Below are 21,727 nucleotides of genomic sequence, written 5' to 3'. Positions count from 1 at the left end.
CATAGTTTGAGATGGTGTCAGCTCTGTTCCACTTTTATTCACCATGCTGAGATTGAAATTAGGACCCCAACCCACAAATCTTTGTATTAAAGGAATTCACATCTACCAAACTGCTGCACAGTTATCTCTGTGTGTGCCCACACATATGTGAATGAGCCCTTAAGTCACTTGTCCCCTTCTGAGTCCCCTTTGGGGTTGAAATAGAGCAGGGAGAAAATGCAGTAAATAAATAATCAATTTATGGTGAGTCCATGAATTTCACAGGATTTTCTTAGACAAGGAATACTCAAGAGGTGCTTTGCCAGTTCCATCCTCTGAAATATAGCCTAAAGCACTCGATAGTTATTGGCAATTTCCCAACCACATATTAACCAGGTCTGATCCTGCTTAGCTTCCAAGATCAGATGAGATCTGGCACCTTTAGTGTATTTAGACCTTAGGGCATAGTCACCTGTAGAACTGATTAAATGTGATGAGCTAGAAGGCAGAAAAGTGGTACGGCTATGTGGGAAGAGGAGCCACAGGCTACATTCGAAGCAAAGAAGCTGCATTTCAAGGGCATCGTACAATTAATGTAAGCACCATCTTTTCCATTTAAAACATCTGCTGAAAAATGAAATAAAATCCAACATATAGATTTCAGTTGTTTTTCTTTCAATAAGTTTCCAAACAGAGCAGTTTTCTAACTATCATTCCAATTTGTATATAGAAAAGTCTAGAAAATATTTTGATTCCATTTTTAAGAGCACTAATGAACAGCATACAGACTATCATCACTTTTTTCACCAACCACACTGAAAACCTTCTATAAAATTTATAAACGGAAAATAATGGATAATGGAAATGTTTAGAGCAGTGCATTTATCCTGATCTTAGGAACTGGCAAGGTCCCACCCCCCATATTCGGTGGACCAGGGACTGGCACTCTACTTATGCCTATTGGCTGCAACTGCTTCTTTCCTCGAAGAATACGTCACAGTGGCCGCCAAAGTCGTGTGGCCTGGCACTGATCCATGAACTTTGAGTAGCACTGGTCTAGAGTACAGCTAGGCATGTTTCAGTTCCATTAAGAGGAAAATGCTGATAGGAAAAAGAAAAAGAAAACTATCATATACAAACAAATGTAATATTATGATTTTGAAACTATTATTTTCTCCTTTCAGAATGTAACAATTTTATGGAAAAAAATTCAAGTAGAAATAAAAGGAAAACCTCACCAATGTCACCTGATGGGAACTTATTATTACAAGCAAGACAGATTCCAAGTTTTGTGTGCAATAAGGAAAAGAAATCTACATTAAATGTTACTTGCAGCACTAAAAAGGATCTAAGCACTCCCCACAGTGAGCTATTTTAGAGGATACTTGAACCTTTTTTTCATCATGGAGAATTTTAAGATTTCACAAGAACGAGAATTACATAAAATTAATAAGTTGCTTTTCTAGTGTGGTGAAGAGTTACAAGGCTTCTTCCCTGGGCAGAGAAGGGTAAGGGCTTAGCTTGGATTCACTACCAGACTTTTAACATCAACACAGTAATATATGTTCTCCCAAGTTGGGGAGTGGAGTGGATAGTGGGAAACAGGCATTTCAATGCAAGACTGGAAAACAACTGCATTCCTCGGTGGATGATTGTTGCTGCCTGTAACTTTATGGAAATAATTCATCAGAATAGAGCATTTCACAGCCAGAGAAGTACCAGATTATGAATCACCCAACACTAGCTAAATGCATAAATAAATAAGATATTAATAGCAATAACCAAAAAGCCCCTCAACTTTTGCGGAATACCCTGGTCACTGGTGTAAAAGAACAAAAAATAGAAAGAACTGTTTAAATAAATGTATTTGCAATATGGTATATTTTATAGTGTTGGGACTTGTGCATAGTAGGAAAAATGGTTGCAAGTGAAGCAAAATTTAATCAAACCAGTCTCTGGACTCAAAAGTAAAATCTACATCATAACAACCCACGTTATTTCATGCTCATCTTTGTACAAAAAATTATTGGATTTTCCATCGAACAAATAAATATGCTGACTTTTTTATACAGGATACTACACTTGACACATTGATAGCATGATCTCAGAAGCATCATAACATTAGACCTGGTCATATCTCTCCCCCCTGCCCCTGCCCCCCCCCCCCCACACTGAAAGCTTGTTGAAACATGTTTTTCCTCTAAAAAAATAAGTTGGAAAATCTGCCTAAATGGATGTCATGATCTGACCATCAACTGGTCACAATTTTACCATCAGATTAGATTGAACTGTATTTTTTATTCAAATTATAAAAATGATATTTAACATGCACATATGGGCACACATACAGAGACAGCATGTGCAAATTTTATTCAAATTAGCACATACTCCTTTTTGCAGGTAATGCATTTCTTCTTGAATGCAAGTCTTAAGTGGCCATTCCTCCCTACTCGTTAATTAGTCTCATCAATTTTTCATTTTTAGTTAGAAGACAGCTTTTACAAGTTATTGTAATAAAGGGGAAGCCATATCACATATAATAAAACAGAAGTGAGACACTGATTCTCCCCCAAATTTGAGATTTTTGATTTTTTTAAAGGGTGGAATAAACGTTGTAAATCCTGGAGGCAAACTGAAAATTACATCATGCATCTGCACCATGCTGCGCTACACATATTTATAAATACACATATTTGATAAGGCACACTTTCTAGAAGTAGAAAACTTTAATTAGAAATATCCCCATGAGATATTAGAACCACAGGGCCAAACTACGCATGGCATATGGATTTGTGCCTCTCTTCCCCTCAGTGGTTTACATTTTTAAAAAATGAAAAGCATCCCTCAGGCAGTTATGCATGTCAGCTGAGGAACAATGTAAGGAAGGGGAGTGAGGGGTTACTTTCTTCCATTTCTCTAATCAATATGATCCTCAAACAGCTTTACAACCAGTAAAAAAAGAAGGTGATGTGGGGACTGTACATCCCATTGGGAGAAAAGGGGTTTAGAGAGTTGATTTGGTGGAGACACAAAGAGAGTAGCCCCTATTCTTTGTTACAATCATTCTACAACTACTTTTCATTAAAAAAATTTTTTTAAAAAAAACAGACATTGAATTCTATCAAGTCTATGTAGACTCTTAAAAAGTAAAGGCCCCGAGTGCTACACTCATGTCCAACTGCTAGTTATTTATGTACCTTCACCACAATTCACACACCAAATCTGGAGAGAAGCAACATAATCTCACACATACTTACCTAACAGTAAGTTCCATTGTGTTCTACCAAGGCTCCCCCTACAAGTATGTATGCAGCGGAGAAGTTGGTCAATAGTGCAAACACTAATTCCACATTGCCCAAGGTATGAATAGTGTCAATGAAACTGTTTTCCCCTTCCCTACCTGTTTCATTTTGTGACTTCTATAGAGTTTTATTTATTTTTATTTTATTTATTGAATGTGATGCTGCTTTTCTCTCAGAATGGGATCCAAGTTTCATTAGATGTTTTAGGGAAGAGATAGCAAAATACCATAATAGAAAAGCCAAACCAATCCCAGGCTAGTCCTGTGTCTATATTGGCGAAATAAAACATTCTAACCTCGAACCCACTGCAAGCATTCCACAAGAGGTATGGCCTGTTCCATTGCTGAAGCTCTGCTTCCAGCCTTTAATCCATCACAAGATCTTCCAAAAAACTTTGGAGTGACCCCTGATGCTTTTAATGTGTGGCCAGCTGGATCAGGTTGAATCTAGTGTGATCCAGTGTCCACACATAAAAAAAAAACCCCACCATTGTTCCACTGACCAGAAGCAGCTCCCTGGTAAAATTGCTTCTGCTGATCAGATGGTTGAGTACCTCTTTTAACTGGTGAAACAGCAGCAGACTTCAGGAGAACAGAGCACTGGTGTTGATGTGCTGCTGGACTGACTGCAATAACATCTTTGGAGCATTTCCTCACTGGATCTCCTATGGTTTATCAAGGGCAACTCTGAAGCAGACTACTCTGGATTATTTCACCTGGTGAAAACATAGCCTTGGACACAAGGCACAATGTACCCAAATTGGGTGGAGCTGTTACTGGCCTGCACACCCTACATTTTCTCTTTCATACACATTTTTCAACACACAAACACACACTATATAGATATGCATATCCCATTCACATATAGACAGAGGAATATATTTTGCAGTCCCACATCTGTAGGTGACCCATGAAAATCAATTGATTGCCGGAGGAGGGGGGGGGGACACTGACTTTTCTTTATCGAGTACAGTAGACTCTCACTTATCCAACGTAAACGGGCTGGCAGAATGTTGGATAAGCGAATATGTTGGATAATAAGGAGAGATTAAGGAGAAGCCTATTAAACACCAAATTAGGTTATGATTTTACAAATTAAGCACCAAAACATCATGTTATACAACAAATTTGACAGAAAAAGTAGTTCAATACGCAGTAAGGTTATGTTGTAATTACTGTATTTACGAATTTAGCACCAAAATATCATGATATATTGAAAACATTGACTACAAAAATGCGTTGGATAATCCAGAACGTTGGATAAGTGAGACTCTACTGTACTGAGAAAGGTTCTTCATCTTAGCACTAAAGAAAAGGCAACGGGAGGGGGGGGGGGTTACTTGCCTTCCTCAGCCCCAAAACTGGGAGAGGCTTGCACCAGACCGAAGATAACTCTTTGCCCCACTCTCAGCATTGAGGGAGAAGAAATTGGTGGGATCAGGGGAGAAGTCTGAGTGGTCAAAACAGAGACCCCATGGATTATATGAGGGCTGTAGACTAGTGGTCCCCATCCTTGCTTTAGCCTCCGAGTGCTTTTTTTTCTGAATGATACCAGCATGTGAACTGAACTTACCTTTAACAATAAATACCACAAGTGTTTCTTTTTCTGCCTGGATTGATAACTCAGTTTTGGAAATTTCAGTTCTACTTCCTTTAATTTGAAAGGCTGTGTTTCTTCCTTCCAAAGATTCTGGAATACTCTTCTGCCCTAGTTTCATGTTTAAGTAGTGAACAGTACACCTCTTCCTCACAGCAAGATCATTGCTCAGCCCATCTGCCCAACCTACATGGACTAGATATTATTTTCTTAAGTTTGATTTGGCTTTGTTGGACTTTTGCATAAAGGCTGAAATAAGACTAGAATTCACTGATTTGTCTGGCTAAATCTTTATGGGTTTGTTGGGCTTTTGCATAAAGGCTGAAATAAGACTAGAATTCACTAATTTGTCTGGCTAAATCTTTATGGCTATATGTCCAGTCTCTAGGTGTTTTACAGAACTAATTCCCAATTGTAGACACAGATGATCGGCAAGGCAAATAAAGAAGACATTGGCTAAAATTGTGAAATAGCACTCCATAACATGGAGTATCATATGTAATGATATTCACGGGAATGAGTGCTTTTAAGAGGGCCTTGGATAAAAGATGGAGTTCTAAACTACCATTCAAGTTGCATAAATCATCTATGGGGAAGGTTAACTACCTATAACATGATACAAGCAGATAAAAACAGAAAACTAGTGGCACAAGAAACCATGACAGATGAACAAATCCCATGTCACTAAAAGATCAACCTACTAGTCTTTATTTTAAGCAAGATCAAATCTATCCTTTATCATAGGCCTAGACTCTATTGTAAACAAAATAGTGCCCTCTACTGCAAAAATAAAATTACTTAGTCCTAAGCCTGCATGTATGCACACACAACTTTTCTTCAAATGTCTGTCCTGGAATAATCGTATGTTTATTTGCTTAGGAAATAAAATATAATATAATAAGAAAAAGTAGAGGTTGGTGGCTCAAGCAATACAACCTTTGCCCAACGAAAAATAACAGAGCTGGTAAAGCTTGAGGAGCCAAATTCAGGAAAATAACATTTGCTTCCTGAAGTACTCTCCTTGTAATGTGTGTTATCTTCTGACTTTCTACTACAGATGGGAAGCTAGATCTGAAGTATGCATGCATTTTATTTTGGTATGTGAACTGAAGGCACGGAGATTCTTCAAAGTAGGCACTAATGTCAGAAGAATTCACATTTATGAACTCAACTGTGATTAAGGCTTACTCAGGCACAGGAATGCCTTATCAAACTGCATAGTCTCTTTTTCTAGCTACTAAGAAACCTTCTCCCTATGTCACTTTCTTCCTAAGTCTGTATCATTTGGCATTAAGATAGTATACCTCTGCAACCCCCACTCCAGATATGATTAACTGTTTTCTAATTAAAACTCAACATTGTTTGAGAGCCACTTCAAAAAAATGCAAGAAGCTACCTCTTCCCTTGTGCATTTGATGGGGATGACTGTTCTATCACACACGCAACACATGACATTTCAACTGGATGCTTCTCAGCTGCTGGAGAGAACAATGGAAATGGGAGACAGATATGAGCGCCTTGATTTTGCCAACCTGATCTCAAGTGGAGCAAATGGCATCCTACTCACTTGCATAAGGGTTGTAGGCCTGAGCTGAGTATGACACAGCAAGAAAGGCATTTTGTGCCAATGATACATCTCAGATCAGAAAAACAAATCTTGTCTTAGAAGATGCTTCACCTACCTGAGCAGATGGGAGAACCAGGCTGGCAGAGAAGCACAGTCATCAGATGATGGTTCGCCATGACACATCCCATTTTGAGCAAGATCATCAAGAACTGAATACTGGTGCCAAGATCCAAACTCACTGAGTAGCTATACGGCTGTCTATCTAGTGTGAAGACTTGAGCAGGGATTCCCGGATCAATATAGGTGCAACGGAAATGCTCATTGATTCTGGTTGGAATACTCTCCATTCACATTCATCTTCCAGTGATGGTACAGACAACAAACTGATGACAATTATGCCATTATATGCATCACTGAGAAATTCTACTGGCGAGATATGCAAACCTGGGTGAGTAACAACATGCTGCAGGGTATGTAGCCCCCCGTGATTGCCATTACTGAAGCAAAACTTGATTCACTAACTATATAAACCAAATAACCTGCTTCAGATCACATGAACACACATTCCCAATTTCATATATCAGTTATAACACTGTGTGTTATCAAAAGCTTTCATGGCCGGAATCACTGGGTTGTTGTGAGTTTTTCGGGCTGTATGGCTATGTGCCAGTTAACACCTCCCAAACAGAGGATGCCTTCAGGCAACAGAGGCAAGACTACCTCTGCAGATACCCTCGCTGATTGACTTTGCAGCTGCAAGGCTACTCAATGCTAATCAAGCTTGCTAACTGCAACACTCACACTTGCTTCAAACAGACAAGGGTTCTTTTTCCCACCCTGTACATTCCAGATTTATACACAATCAACTTGCTTCGCTGCCAACAGAACCTCTGAAGATGCCAGCCACAGATGCAGGTGAAACACAGTTTAACTGATAGAACAACCATAGGTGTTTGAATGGGTTACTGAGAATTCTTTGTTCTTTATTCCTTCCTCCTGCAGATTTGCTCCATTTTGTAAATAGCTTTGAAGACTTTGATGGAAAAGCTAACAATAAATATAAACAAAGACAAAAGACACATAAACTGCCTGTAGTTTATGTAAATTCACCTACAGAGATATAATGATTTATCTACAGAACTTAAACAGAACAACTGAGGATTAAGGAAGAACAAGATAATATAAAAAAAGTAGATGAGAGACTTTCTATATACAGCAAAAACAAATGAGCAAGAGTATCAGTCAGCCACCACTATGTAAGCTGCATATTTACCACATATGGGAAAAGTGCCAATCACTGGCAAACCGTTCTTTAGAAGTAAAGGTGTGAGGATTTGTCTATCTCCTCTGGATTTGAAGTGTCCCAGTTGTTTGTATGGGCATCTTTTGAAAGGACAAGGATTCCTTTGAGGCAATGAATGTGGAGATGGGACTTCAGAAACAAACAAGCAAGCAAACCACCACCACCACCACAAAAAAAAAAAGAATATGGGAGAAGGGGGAATGGCAAAGTATTCCCACTGACCTCATTTCAAACTAAACTATCCTTGAAATAAGAAGAAGCCTTTCATTCAAGCAACTCTTCTGGGTTTAGGTCTGCATGGTGAGAAAGGGATTGTACAGAAACTCATAAAGAGTTTTACGGAGGCAGTATTGGCTTATGTGTTCACTTTTCCTTGCTGCCTGGCCAGAGGCAATAGACTGTCAGCAATTATTCATGCAGACAACAGGGCAGTTCACCTGAAAGAATGAGTCTTTTTTGGGACATGCAAAGAAAGGCGGGCAGGATCAGGCAGTCAGGATTCTGCCTAACTGTCTGCCATTCACTGGTCAGTCTGGACACTTTCTTCAGGTTGCTGCCTGAGGTCACAGCATCATTCAAATACTCAGTCCTCCATCAAACAGGATGTGGCTTGGATTATCCAAGTTGCTATGCACCTAAACTGTACTAAAACAGATGCATATCTTACTATAAAAATCAAAAGAAGCACACATTTACATTCTATGCTTTAAGACCAGTCTCTTTTATTTCACTCCACCCCCTGCCCTTAAATCTAAAACATGAGTGAGCCTATAGTCATCTCTCTGAATTTATAGAGATTCTCTCAGGAAGGACTGCATAGCAAGGGGGTGATGAAAACAATGACCTGTATGAAGGCGAGGGAGTTGAGAAATTATCAGGTTGACAATGATTGTCACTGACTGCCAACTCATTTTGGTGTAAGTTTCCAGCTTTTTAGTTCAACGTGCATGAGCTGGTTTATTAATCTGTCTGCATACTACTACATCTCATGGCTGTTGGTAAAAGCACACGGTGGTGGTTCACAATGTACATGCCGAGAGAGTGGGTTGCACATTCAAGCACTCAGATTACTCACCTTCATCGATCATAATAAACAATGAAAGGGCACTGTCTCTTCAAAAAGGGACTAGGAAGGAAGAAACACCAAAATATGACAACCACAGGAACATTATTCCAAAGTGGAGTTGCCTCTCTGCCAGATATAAAAGCCTGGCAACTAGCACCCAAAATTGTACAAATACCGGATGTGTGATTATTGTTTCAAACATTACAGTTTGACGTTCACTTGAGTATATAACAAAGACACAATTCAGCTCCATTGCCATGCATACTGGCAAATCTATTTTTGCAATTTCTTTTATTCCCAAATGATCTTAACAATGTATATTTTATACCCAGGAGCTAGTTGTTCTTAACAAAATGTAGTATATGTGTGTGTGTGTGTGTGTGTGTGTGTGTGTGTATATATATACACATACATATACATATACATACACATAGTATATATATGCAGTATATTATGACATCAGACAGCCAGAGAGTAAAGAAATTGTGTGTGGGTTTTTTTTAAAGAAATTCCTATCCTCTTCAGTTACTTAGCTTTATTCTGTTTCTCAGAAATAGAGCATATCTGATATAAAACCAGAAACTACACAAGTTCATACATCTGTTCATTAACATAAATGAGATTTTAGTCATTGGTGAAGATGCAAGTGAGCAAGAATCAAGGAATCAACTGGGAAAAGAGAACTATAACAATAAGTAATATGGTAAAAGTCAACTGGTATGTGGGAAAGAGGAAAATTACTGTGTAAAACCATAGAAAAACCTTGCTGGTGGATCATTCCAGGATTTTTTTTTGTAAATACCACCTGTATAACACTATTAAATGTGACAGGTTAGCAAAACTTCAAAAAACCTCTGAATAAATCAGAGAATCATAGCGTTGGAAGAGACCTCGTGGGCTATTCAGTCCAACTCCCTGCCAAGAAACAGGAAAATTGCATTCAAAGCACCCCCCAACAGATGGCCATCCAGCCTCTGTTTAAAAGCCTCCACCACATTTTGGGGCAGAGATTTCCACTGCTGAACAGCTCTCACAGTTAGGAAGTTCTTCCTAAAGCTTCTGGAACATGGCCATACAGCACGAAAGACTCACAGCAACTCAATTCTTCCTAATGTTCAGGTAGAATCTCCTTTCCTGTAGTTTGAAGCCGTTGTTCAGTGTCCTAGTTTCCTGGGCAGCAGAAAACAAACTTGTACCCTCCTCCCTATGACTTCCCCTCACATATTTATACATGGCCCTCGTCATGTTCCCTCTCAGTCTTCTTTTCTGCAGGTTAAACATGCCCAGTTCTATAAGCCGCTCCTCATAGGGCTTGTTCTCCAGATACTTGATCATTTTAGTCGTTCCCCCCCCTGGACACATTCCAGCTTGTCAACATCTCCCTTCAACTGCAGTGCCCAGAATTGGACACAGTGTGATTCCAGGTGTGGTCTGAACAAAGCAGAATAGAGGGGTAGCATGACGTCCCTGGATCTAGAAACTATACTCCTAAATCATCTTGCAACCTTAGTGTGATGAATTACTGGTTTTATGTACTGTATTGCCCTGTTCTTTACTGGTAAAAGACAGGAAATTCAGGAAATGTTTATTATTAGTGACATGAGAATGGAGTGCTTCTCATGGGTAGGTACCATTATTACTAGTGTGCGTGTACATGAAAGAAAACAATACAGGGATGGGAAAATCAGGGCTGATTCAAAACAAATATATAGAATCAAGAACATAAATTCCATTTGTGGCCATGAGTTGAAATTGTACTTATATTCTTGATGAAAGAAGAATCTATATGGTTCTAAGTGCCCCAAAAGCTTTTTTGAACATTGTGTTTAAAGGCATAACCAAATAGCTAGCAATAGACAAAGGCTGACAAAGGCTGAAATTGCAGACAAAGGCCGTTTCTAACTGGAAGAAACAGTTTGTGGGACAGAAAAAATATAGTAAGAGGTTCCAGGAGCGCCTGCCAACACAGACAAGAATTCCGTCATTACAGAAAACACATAAAAAAAAAGAAGTCAGCTTGATACAGGTTGAGTATTCCTTATCTGGAAATTGGATTTTCAAAATCCTCTAAAATCTTTGAATTGTCCACTTGGGTGGTTGTGATAGTGATGCCCTTTCTTTTCTGATGGTTAAATAAACTTTGGGCCCTTCACACATCCATATCACCCAGAATATCAAGGCAGATAATCCACAACATCTGCTTTGAACTGGGTTATCTGAGTTCAATGTGGATTTTATATGGCTGTGTAAAAGAGGCCCAAGTTTCATGTAAACAATTATATAAAATATTGTACATAAAATTATCTTCAAGCTATATGGATAAGGTGTGTGTGAAACATAAATGTTGTGTTCAGACTTGGGTCCCATTTCCAAGATACCTCGTTATATATATGCAAGTATTCCAAAGCCTGAAAAAAAATTCAGCATCCAAAACACTTCTGGTCCCAAGCATTTTGGATAAGGGATACTCAAACTGTAATACTAGATGATGAAGAGTGGAAGATCAAACACTGACTTTGAGAACAGCATAAGATAAAGTTGGCTCATTTCAGGGAGTATGAAGAGGGCCAAAGGGAACATAAGGTGTGCCACATTCAAGCCACTTCCATACCAGTATAAATGTGCAGCATAGCCTCTCTTGTTTTCAGTTCATGTATCAAAATGCAGAAAGAAATACATCTGATGTCAGTCAACACTGTTTCCTCTGCTCGCTCGCTCTCTCGCTCTCTCTCACACACACACACACACAGAGTGAGAGAGACTTCACCCTTGACCAGACCTTTTGAAAGAGGGTTCATCCCTATCAGAATGAGTGACACTCTCTCTCTCTCTCTCTCTCTCTCTCTCTCTCACACACACACACACACACACACACACACACACGGAATGACAGAGTCATTGATTCTGATAGGGATAAACCCTGTTTAAAAATGACCTAGGGCCCTTCCAAACAGCCCTATATCCCAGAATATCAAGGCAGAATATCCCACATTATCTGAGTGTGAACTCAAATAACCCAGTTCAAAGTAGATACTGTGGGATTCTTTGCCTTGATATTCTGGGATATAGGGCTGTGTGGAAATGCCCCTAGTCAAAGATGAAGTCACACTATTTAAATGACCATGCCTAAGAGACAGACAGTACGAATCTTTTATGTGGACAAAATCATTCCACAGCTATTAAAGGTTCTTCCTTTATATAAGAAGAAACTTAGAATCATGATCATTTCATGGAGGGGACCCTTTCAGGAAAGACTAAACAGAAGGAGGGCTAGAAAGCAACCTCCAAGCCATGCATCATAGCACACACAATCCATATTCATAAAACAAACAGAAAGAGACTTATAAAAAGGCCCTTGTGGAAGACACTTTCCTAAAGCATAAATGTTGTGGCATCCCTGAAGTTTAATAAAGGATTCTAAGATAATTTATAAAGAATCATAACAGTTTTCAGAAAATACAAAAAAGTGAAAAGCCACCTGATATTTCAATAAGATTTTTTTTGTGCCCTGTAACTGTCTGGGTTAAATGAATTCCATATCCATGTTTTCCTTATTTAAGTGCAAAATCTTCATTATCTGCTTAAAATTCAGAAGGAATTAGTGAAATAATTAGAATGGCATTTTATGTTTGAAATGTTATCTCCCTTAATAAATAAATCTTTGTTTTGTTTAACAGTTGCTCTACTGTACGTAATTCAAAACTCCAACTAGTGCCTTGTCTGGCACTTGAGGCACATTATATTTACTATAATGTGGAAGAGATTAAGTAACATTCTATCACATAGATAGAAATATATGCCTGTACATCTGTGTAAGCTGATATCACTTGTACATAGGCATCAAAACAAGAAAACTTCATCTTTATGACAGAGACCATGACAGAAATAACTTTCCTTTCTAGTTAGGAAGTGTTGGCTTCACAAAAACCACCAACAATGGTGGGTGTATGTGTACAGGCAGATAATATAAGATGCTAATTTTATCAGAGGAAACTGATAAACCTGGTATTCATCTGAAGATCCCTCAGGCCAAACTAATAAAGCTTCCTCAAAGAGATAAATAAGCCTTGTCACTATACCAACATGGCCTCTAGCAAATTCTAATCTACATGAAATCCATGGCAATTTAGGGCTTTATTTCATTCCCACTGGAATCCATGGGAATAGCATTCTGTTTAAACAAAATTAGTTTCTAAGTTGAACCACTGGGTTCTTTGTAGGAAGTATTATATTCATCATGCCACCGAATGTGAAAACATGCTTGCAGCTAGCAGGCCTAGTAGCTAGTCTTAGACATTCAGCCCAACTCAATTAAACATGGGACACAACAATTCAGAGTGAAATATATTCTTGCCTTCTTCTGTACAATCCACCCCGAACACCTAGGTCCTCTGAGGGGTGGCTAGTCCGACCAGCCAGAACTCATTGGGCCACCATCACACAGAAGACTTTTTAATCGGCCACCCCAAGACTGTGGAACGACCTGCCAGAAGCACTCCGACAGCTAAATGAGTTGTTGGAATTTTTAAACCATGTACAGACCTATCTCTTCCAGCAGGCCTACCCAGGCAGTCTTTAAGTATAAATGTTAAATGTGTGTCCTTTGTTTAATCTCTATTTTGTATATTTTAATATGTATTTTATAGAAATATGTTTTAATATTTAACTTTTATAGAAATACATTATGTATGTGTATTTGTAGTGTTTTTGCAATGTTTATGTGTTTTAATTATTCTGTAACCCAGCTTGAGCCACAAAGAGAGGCGGGTATAAAATAAAATAATAATTATTATTACTATTATTGTTGCTTGAATTCAACCCTGCACCATTTGGTTAATACTGGAGTACAGACCATAAACCTGCCCGGAGCAGAGGGATATAAGCGACGCAGTTTCTAAACATTCTAGTCATGGTCCCAAGAAGGGAATGAAAGGTTGGGGGGGGGGGGGAGGAAAAGGAGGAAAATGCGGATCACAAAGCCCCTGTTGGATATTGTTTTACTGTCTTTAAAACAAGCAAACACCAAACTGCTCAGTCCCCTAACAGCTGAATGAATGCTTCATAATATTTAAATGCATGCACCACTGTTGATCTAATTCAGGTTAAACATCTCTGAAAGGTATAATCTTTTGTCATCTACTATGTTCTAATAATAAAAGTCAATCAGCTTCCTTAAAGATACTTGAAGTCAATTTTTCCAACGTTCAGACTGTCATTCATTCTTTCATACCCTTCATCTACATATAAGTGATTTGTTTTACCATTTAAAATCCATCTTTGAAAAGGAAAAGGAGCACTGAATAAGCAGAAACGGCAAAAGGTATTTCAACATAGCTCCCTACAACCTTGATAAAAGGTCTGAACCACCCTCATTCTTAATGCTATAAGTAGCAACAGGAATGTGTTTGGAAGAGGAACATATTTCCAAATTCACAAGGGGTATGATATCTATTCACTAGGATGCCCTGGCTATGATAAGGGAGTCGCACACACACAAGGCTTCTAGCCCACCCTACATTCTCAGTTTTTGTTAATCTACAATACTCTGTTTCAGCTAGTACAGCAACATTTTTTGGCCTTTATTTTATGATAGTATCACTTCTGGGATGCAATTACTTTTATCCAATATATTATCAGTAATCATACCTATGCTGCAAAGGATGCTCTGAATTCAGATTCACTCCTCGTCTACCTCTTCAGAGGCAAATCTAAAGGTTTCAGCTGTTTCTCTGTCAAGAAGATTTTGATTCAGTGTGCTTGCGTATTTAACTGCATTGATTATGGGCTACCTTTCTTTACATATGAGATAATAGATAAATGAGAAAAATTAAATAAAGCATTGCTTTTAATTATCACAAATTGGAGTGGGGCAGGGGAATCTGGATTTATACATTCAGGCATGTTTTCAACCTGTCCTGGGTTTTTACTTAGAGAAATACTGCATTGTATTCCATGTGCTAAGTAAAACATGCTTGCTTCTCAGTTAATAAACTGTTGTCAGTTCTTTTTGAAAAGCACATTCTTTGATTACTTAAATGAAGGGCAATCATGTGAAGGCAGCTGCTCTTCTCTGTTGGGAATGCTTGTTACTTTTTCTTTAAAAGTGGCTCAATTAGTTTACATGTTTATTTTTGAGCGACACATACATCCAAAAAATTAGTATCAGGTAGTATTCTGAGGTCCTGCCTCAACAGTGGACATCAACTGGAGAAGGGTGCTGGCCATTTACAAAGGTAAAATGAAGGGCACAAAAGAAGTTTTCCTGTTTCAGTCTGTCCTGCTACTTCGAAGGAAGCTAAGTAACATTTGCTTTTACAATCCACTTAAAATAAGAACAAGTAACACAGTGTATCATCTTTATCATTCAAGCGTTCTTTTAGAACAGTGTTTCTCAAACTGCGCTCCTCCAGGTGTTTTGGACTTTAGCTCCCAGAAATCCCAGCCAACTTACCAGCTGTTAGGAATTGTGGGAGCTGAAGTCCAAAACACCCGGAGCACAGTTTGAGAAACTCTTGTTTCAGAATATCACCCAAAAGAAACATCTGAAACATCTGCTTGCTGCTACAGGTACTGAGAGGAAACAGCTAGACAGCCTCCCTTAGTATCTAACTAAGAATCTTCTTAAATGACACAGTTAAATGCAGTAGAGTCTCACTTAACCAACCTTCACTTATCCAACATTCTGGGTTATCCAACACAATCTGCCTCCTGCCCGGATCCAAAGCTGTTTCTCTAGGCAGCAAGGGCTGTACTTTTTATGGATTTAATTTCTGACAATGTTGTTAATGTAAGTTCATATCATAATGTAAGTTCTATCTTTATTTGTAGTCAATTTGTTAGTAGTCAGTGTTTTTGTAGTCAATGGTTTCAATACACTGCGATGTTTTGGTGCTAAATTCATAAATACAGTAATTACTACATAATGTTCCCATGTATTGAACTGCTTTTTCTGTTGATTTGTTGTAAAACATGATGTTTGGGTGCTTAATTTGTAAAATCATAACGTCATTTGACATTTAATAGGCTTTTTCTTAATACCTCCTTATTATCGAAAATTTTCGCTTATCCAACGTTCTGTTGGCCCATTTATGTTGGATAAGTGAGACTCTACTGTAAATCCTTTTGCACTTAAAAGGGCAGGGCAAAAGATTTCTTTTCTTGTTTTTTTCCCTAGCACTTAAATAACACAAACAAGAAGCAGCAAGGCATGCACAGTGCAGGGGGAAATGGTTTAGCACAGCGAAAGGTGGAAGTAACATGTTTGTGCAAATATGCTGGGGTTAAATGGACTATAGCGTGAGAACAGCTAAAGAGGTGGCAAAAGGGAGAAAAGGGAAGCCCACAGGAAGAAGTAAACATCAAACAAAGTTGCCACAAGACCCTTTGTTGTTTTGCTTCAATTGATTAACAAAATAATTTGTTAGGAAATCATAGCCAAAGTTTTATAAGTTTGAGGGAAACATCCTGAGATTATGGAAATGGAACATACTAACTCACAGAGTCTTTCATTTAGTTTGACAGTTACAAAAGTGATATCAGAGAGGGGCAAACTTCAGATGGGAAAAGATGTAGACCCTGTCCACTTATGTAAAGTGTATGTCTCTAAGATGGACAATGCAATGTCTCATTTTAAAGGAAACAGATACAACATCACAGAAAACTGCTTCTTGCAGTTTCATATAAACTGCTATTACATTGCACTGCTGAAATGAGAATAAGGGAATACATACAGTGCTATATTTAAAAACGTCAACTTTGTTGACTATGGGCAGCTATTATTTTTACTTTAGCCTGTTGGCATTATGTAATTCTCTGCTTTTTTGTTAAGGATATTGTCAGTTCATCTAAAGAGCCCAAAGGAGGATACAACATGCAAGACTGCACAAAACAGAAAGGCTGAAAGGACTCCCTGAAGACAAGGGAGAGGTTGCAAAGGTTAAACACCTGTTACTTTCTGGATATTATCAAGATAGTGGTAGTGAGAACATTTAAAGCTCTTTAGATTTTGAAGAGATAACTTAAAAGGTCTGATTTTTAAAGCCTGTCACATCAGGCTTCCAATCTTGACAGAGCTGGCAATCTCAGTTGTGCTAATTAGGCTATAAAATAATTCTCACTATTAATGGAGAACTGAAACACCTACATCATCCACTTAGAGGGTGCGTCTCCAACTACATTAGGATATAGATAGCTGAGCGGTGGATAATTCCTTGTCTCTTTCCCTCAGCGTAGCTCAAGAAAAGCATTTTTTGTATTATATTATACTATAACTGTCAGTTTCATTAACCCCAGTTCAAATCTAAAGCACAATTATTTTCATAAATGGGATTGAAGACTTACTGCTCTGCCTTCATTAAGAAAAGGGTATTTCTAGTCTCAGAATAAGCATACAAAAAAGGAGGAAATGTATGGTGCAGCAGTATGGAATAGCTCTCCATATAATGGTAAGACACTTCAGAGAATATGAAGTCTTTGGACTATATTCAGTCTCTGTTCTTGAAGGGTTGCAACAAAAATCTTTGGGGATCTCTATGGTGGTGAGAAATGGGACAATTTGTTTTGTAAAGGAGGGAGTGATTGATATCTGTTCACCTTTTGCCTTGAGGAGTGGGGACAGAGATATCAGCACTACAGCAGGTGGTTCTAACATCCCAAAGAGAATTCCTTCATCTACCCTCTTCCAGCCGAAGAGAGCACATTCTACTGGGGAACCTGAAATGCAATCACCATATTTAGAAGATGGGGGGGATGAGTTCCAGTTTCTTCAAAGCCACAGGATGATGGGTTTTTGGTTGACTTATTTACTTTTGGGTTTTATCATCACGAAAGGAGCCCCTGGTGGCGCAATGTGTTAAACCCTTGTGCCGGCAGGACTGCTGACTTGAAGGTGGCAGGTTCAAATCTGGGGAGAGCACAGAAGCGCTCCCTCTGTCAGCTCCAGCTCTATGCAAGGACATGAGAGAAGCCTCCCACAGAATGGTAAAATATCTAACATCTAGGCAACGTCCTTGCAGACAACCAATTCTCTCACACCAGAAGTGACTTGCAGTTTCTCAAGTCGCTCCTGACACGAAAAAAACTTCACTAAACAAAATGCATTGCCAGGTTGTGGGAAAGGGAATAAAGGGACAGGGCTCCATACCTGTGGATGTTCATCTCTGGTGGTGGTTGTCGGGATTTGTCATAGGCAACCTTGGCAAAAATGCCCACAATGACGACAAAGGCAATGGCCCCGCACGAAATGTAGACGGTAGCATTTGTGTTGTCCTCATTTGGGTCATACCCATTGGGTATATCCCCCGGTCCGTCGTTACTGGTGGCAGGGGTCATGGGGTCAGTGCTGGGACGTGGGCCCTGGTTACGGCACCGGTCCTGATTGAGTTTCTCGGAGCGTTTGTTGCAGCAAAAGCGGTAGTAGCAGGTGCCACAGCAGTAGCGGAAATCCTTCTGGCTGTTGTTGCACTCAAACTCCTTGTCCCACTGCCCGCTCACGTCGTAGTAGCCCTGGCAGGTCTCGTAGGCTGGGCTGCCACTGGATGCCTTTGCCGGCCCTCCGACAGGGCTGCGCCCACGGCTCCCGCCGCCAGCGAGGGCAGAAGACGGCGCAGTGCCAACAACGGTCTGGTTCAGCTGCTCCTTGACCGGCTTGTGGGGTCGCCGGGGCGCGACTGCCCCCTGGGTCCGGTTGCCCCTGGGTGTCCGTGGGGGACCAGCTGCCTGAGTGGTCAGCAGCAGCGCCAGGGCATACAAGGCCAGTGGCAGGAGCAACAGGAGCTGCCTCCACCCCATGGTGAGCTGGAGGAGGTGCAGGCAGTCTGAGGCGGAGGAGGTAGCGTGCCCCTGGGACTCTGGTTAAGGATCTTGGCTCTGCCACTCCATGGATGGGGAAGCGGGCGAGAGTCGGACTATAGTGGCAGCAGAGGGGGTGTCAGCAGCAGCAGCTGCAAAAGCCCCCCAGGTCCCGCCTGCTCCTTCTCCGGAGGTGCCTCTTCATCCTGGCCAGAAGCAAGAGGGGCCACTTGGCTGGGGAAAAGCGCGAGGCTGTGCCACCCTCCTCTTCTTGGTCACAGCTCCTCCCGGGATGGGCTGCAAGGAGAGAGGGCGGGAGGCATCTCAGCGTCTACCTGAGAGAGAGATGGGGAGGGGAGTTCAGGGGGACCAGGAAAGAAACGAGGAGCCCAGGATGGAGAAGGAGGGAAGGAAGGCGGGGGGGGGGGGGCAGCAACAGCTCCGGCTGCTCGGGGCAGGGGATTCCCTTGGCGAAGGAGCCGCACAGCAGCAGCAGAGCCGGGAGCCCGAACTGCAGCCCCGCAACCCCGGCCCCGTTCTTGCCCGGCCGGTCGCCCAGTGCCCTCGCCCCCGAGCCAGCCCCGCGTGCACGCCTCCTTCTTTCTTTCCTTCCTTCCCTCCCTCCCTCCCTCCCCGCTTGCCTGCCTGCTTGCACTCACCAGGTCGGGGCGGAGCGGGGGCACTGCGGAGAGGCCGGCGGGCTGAGCATCCTCTCTTCCCTCGCGCCGCCACGGGCTGAGAGGAGGCGCTGCTGTGGAGCGGGAGGGACAACCGGCAGAGCAGAGCACAGCCGCCGCCGCCGCCGCCTCCCCTCGCCCGCCTCCTCCCCTTCTGCCTCCCTCGCTAGGCCCGCCCAGTCCCGGCCCCCTGCGAAGGAGTCAGCGGCCAGCTGGGACAGAGAGAGAGGCGCCCTCAGAGGGAGGGGAAGACGTGCCCCTGCCCCGTTGCCCCTCCCGGTCCTCTCACCGCCGTCGCGGCGCGCTCTCCAGGCCCAGCCCCGCTAGGGAAGCGAAGGGAGGAGGCGGCCTCTGCCCTGACCTCAGGCTCACCGCACACCCCAGCCCGCTGGAGAGCTGCCTTGGCCTCCCTCGCGGCGTAGGGCTGCCAGGAAGGACTTGTCGGGGCGCTCCTGGACTCCGGGCTGGGCGAGGGAGCAGCCGGGGAAAGAAGCGCCCGCTTGGGATGCGTGGCGCTTATAGGAGGCGCTGCCCCCCGTCCCTCCGTCCCTCCGTCTGTCTCTTTTCTCCGTTCAGACTGGCACGCGGCGTCGAGGCAGAGGCGCCCTTTCCCGCTCACTCTGAGGAGCGTGGCTTAGGCTCCTCCCCCTTAAAGCCTCCTCTCGAAGCCGGGGGGTGATAGGGTTACAAAGAAAGCCACTGTAATTCCACTCTGGGTGAACAAAAAAACAAAACCCAGATCTGAGTACATTTGGTACCCCTTTGTTCAGTCCAATGGGCTCCATGCCTGTACAAGGCTTTGTAAGAAATACCCGCCTGAATACCCACCCTCCTTCACATTGTCCCAAGCCCACTTGCATACGCTCAACTGTTGGGTTTCATCCCTGAACTGCACAAGTCTCTTGTGTCATCAGGTTTCCAGTCCTCAATGAGTAGCTAGTCTAGAGACAGGGCCAAGTCGAGGGATTCCTTTCCCTACATTCCTATACATGTTTTCCCAAAAAGGGCTTTGTCTTTCCTCCTCCTGCTAGCCACTGTCTCCTCCCCCCTTTGATGGGGTATTTATTTATTTATTTACCTTATTTCTACCCCGCCTTTCTCTACTCCAAAGGACACTCAAGGCGGCTTACATATAGTAACCATTAGATGCCTTTAAACACATATGAACAGAGATTTAAAATTAATTAAATTTAAAATTTATATATATTAAACATTTAAAACATTACATTCAATATTAAAATCACATCATCTGAAAATCATAGTCCAAGGCCGTTCCATCGTCAATTATCCATAATTCCAAATCTATTATTGCACTGTATTAATCACTGAAAGCCTGATCCCAGAGCCAAGTTTTTACTTTCCTTCATAAGGCTAAAAGGGAGGGGGCTGATCTAATGTCGCTGGGGAGGGCCACCACTGAGAAGGCCCTGTCTCTCATCCCCACCAGCCGCACTTGCGAAGCCAGCGGGACTGAGAGCAGGGCCTCCCCATATGATCTTAATCTCTGAAGTGGCTCATAGGGGGAGATATGTTCAGATAGGAGACTTATCCCAGCTCACCTCATGTAGGTTTTTGTTGGCTATGAAGTTTACTTCTGGTATTCTGCTATATTTATGGTGGAATCACCCCAAATGAGGGTTATTTTGAGCCTAACAGCTCAGGTTCCCAAACATCAATTCACATTTTTTTTTGGTGGATGGGTTCAATGCACTCCTCATTTGAGGAACACATCAAAAGGGAAATAAATTTTAGTGGAGAGAAATATATAGGACTACACTGGTTCTGGCTCAGCTTACCTGTCCAAACGTATCTCCCTTTATGAACCAGCTCGAGCATCAAGATTTGCCGGGGAGGTCCTGCTCTCAATCCCACCTCCTTCACAGGAGCAAGTGTAGGGACGAGAGACAGGGCCTTCTCAGTAGTGGCCCCATGGCTATGGAACGTCTTCCCAGCAATATTAGATGGGCCTCCTCTCTCCTGGTTTTCAGAAAAAAAGTCAAGACCTGGTTGTGGATCCAGGTGTTTGGGGAGTAGCATTACCAGTGCAATATACATTTACAGAATTGACATAAATGAAGCAGCATGGATGATTATTCTGGGACTAAGTGCTACATTTTAACAGTTTTTAATTGTATTTATATGTTTTATTTTGATTTTAATGCTTAATGTGTCATATTTATATGTTTGTATTGCGATCTTTCGTAGTTCGAGGATGATGGTCTTCCAGTCGTGGGGTCTTGAGGATGGGTTCTTAGGTGGCTGAAGAGACCTATTCTTGATCTGCATGTTCTCCTGCAGTGAGGACATCGGTTTCCAGGTGGAAGGCGGTCCTGGTCAGGGTTGGCTTGACGGGCCTTCCTCTTGGCACGTTTCTCCCTTAAGCCCTCCATTCGTGCCTCTTCAAACTCTGCAGCACTGCTGGTCACAGCTGACCTCCAATTAGTGCGC

The 21,727-nt window shown here is 41.7% G+C and overlaps 1 protein-coding gene across 7 annotated transcripts in view; it reads right to left on the bottom strand.

Annotated features, from left to right (window-relative positions):
* The window catches only part of shisa6 (shisa family member 6), a 418,823-nt gene extending 398,964 nt beyond the window's left edge, over positions 1 to 19,859 (bottom strand). For 3 of the 7 annotated variants that reach the window (XM_062974003.1, XM_062974007.1, XM_062974009.1), the window contains exons 1-2: positions 19,262 to 19,616; positions 17,956 to 18,937 (exon numbers count right to left, since the gene is read on the bottom strand). In XM_062974003.1, the coding sequence (XP_062830073.1) occupies positions 17,956 to 18,602 (647 nt within the window). In that variant the 5' untranslated portion in view covers positions 18,603 to 18,937; positions 19,262 to 19,616. Of the gene's footprint in view, positions 1 to 17,955; positions 18,938 to 19,261; positions 19,618 to 19,640 lie in introns of those variants that run through there. The other 4 variants (XM_062974006.1, XM_062974008.1, XM_062974005.1 and 1 more) reach the window with 3 other exon arrangements.
* Between the last annotated feature and the right edge of the window lie 1,868 nt (positions 19,860 to 21,727).

This window comes from Anolis carolinensis, chromosome 2 (assembly GCF_035594765.1).
Source record: "Anolis carolinensis isolate JA03-04 chromosome 2, rAnoCar3.1.pri, whole genome shotgun sequence".
In the NCBI taxonomy this organism is placed as follows: Eukaryota; Metazoa; Chordata; class Lepidosauria; order Squamata; family Dactyloidae; genus Anolis; species Anolis carolinensis.
This window is presented reverse-complemented; position numbering and strand designations above follow the sequence as displayed.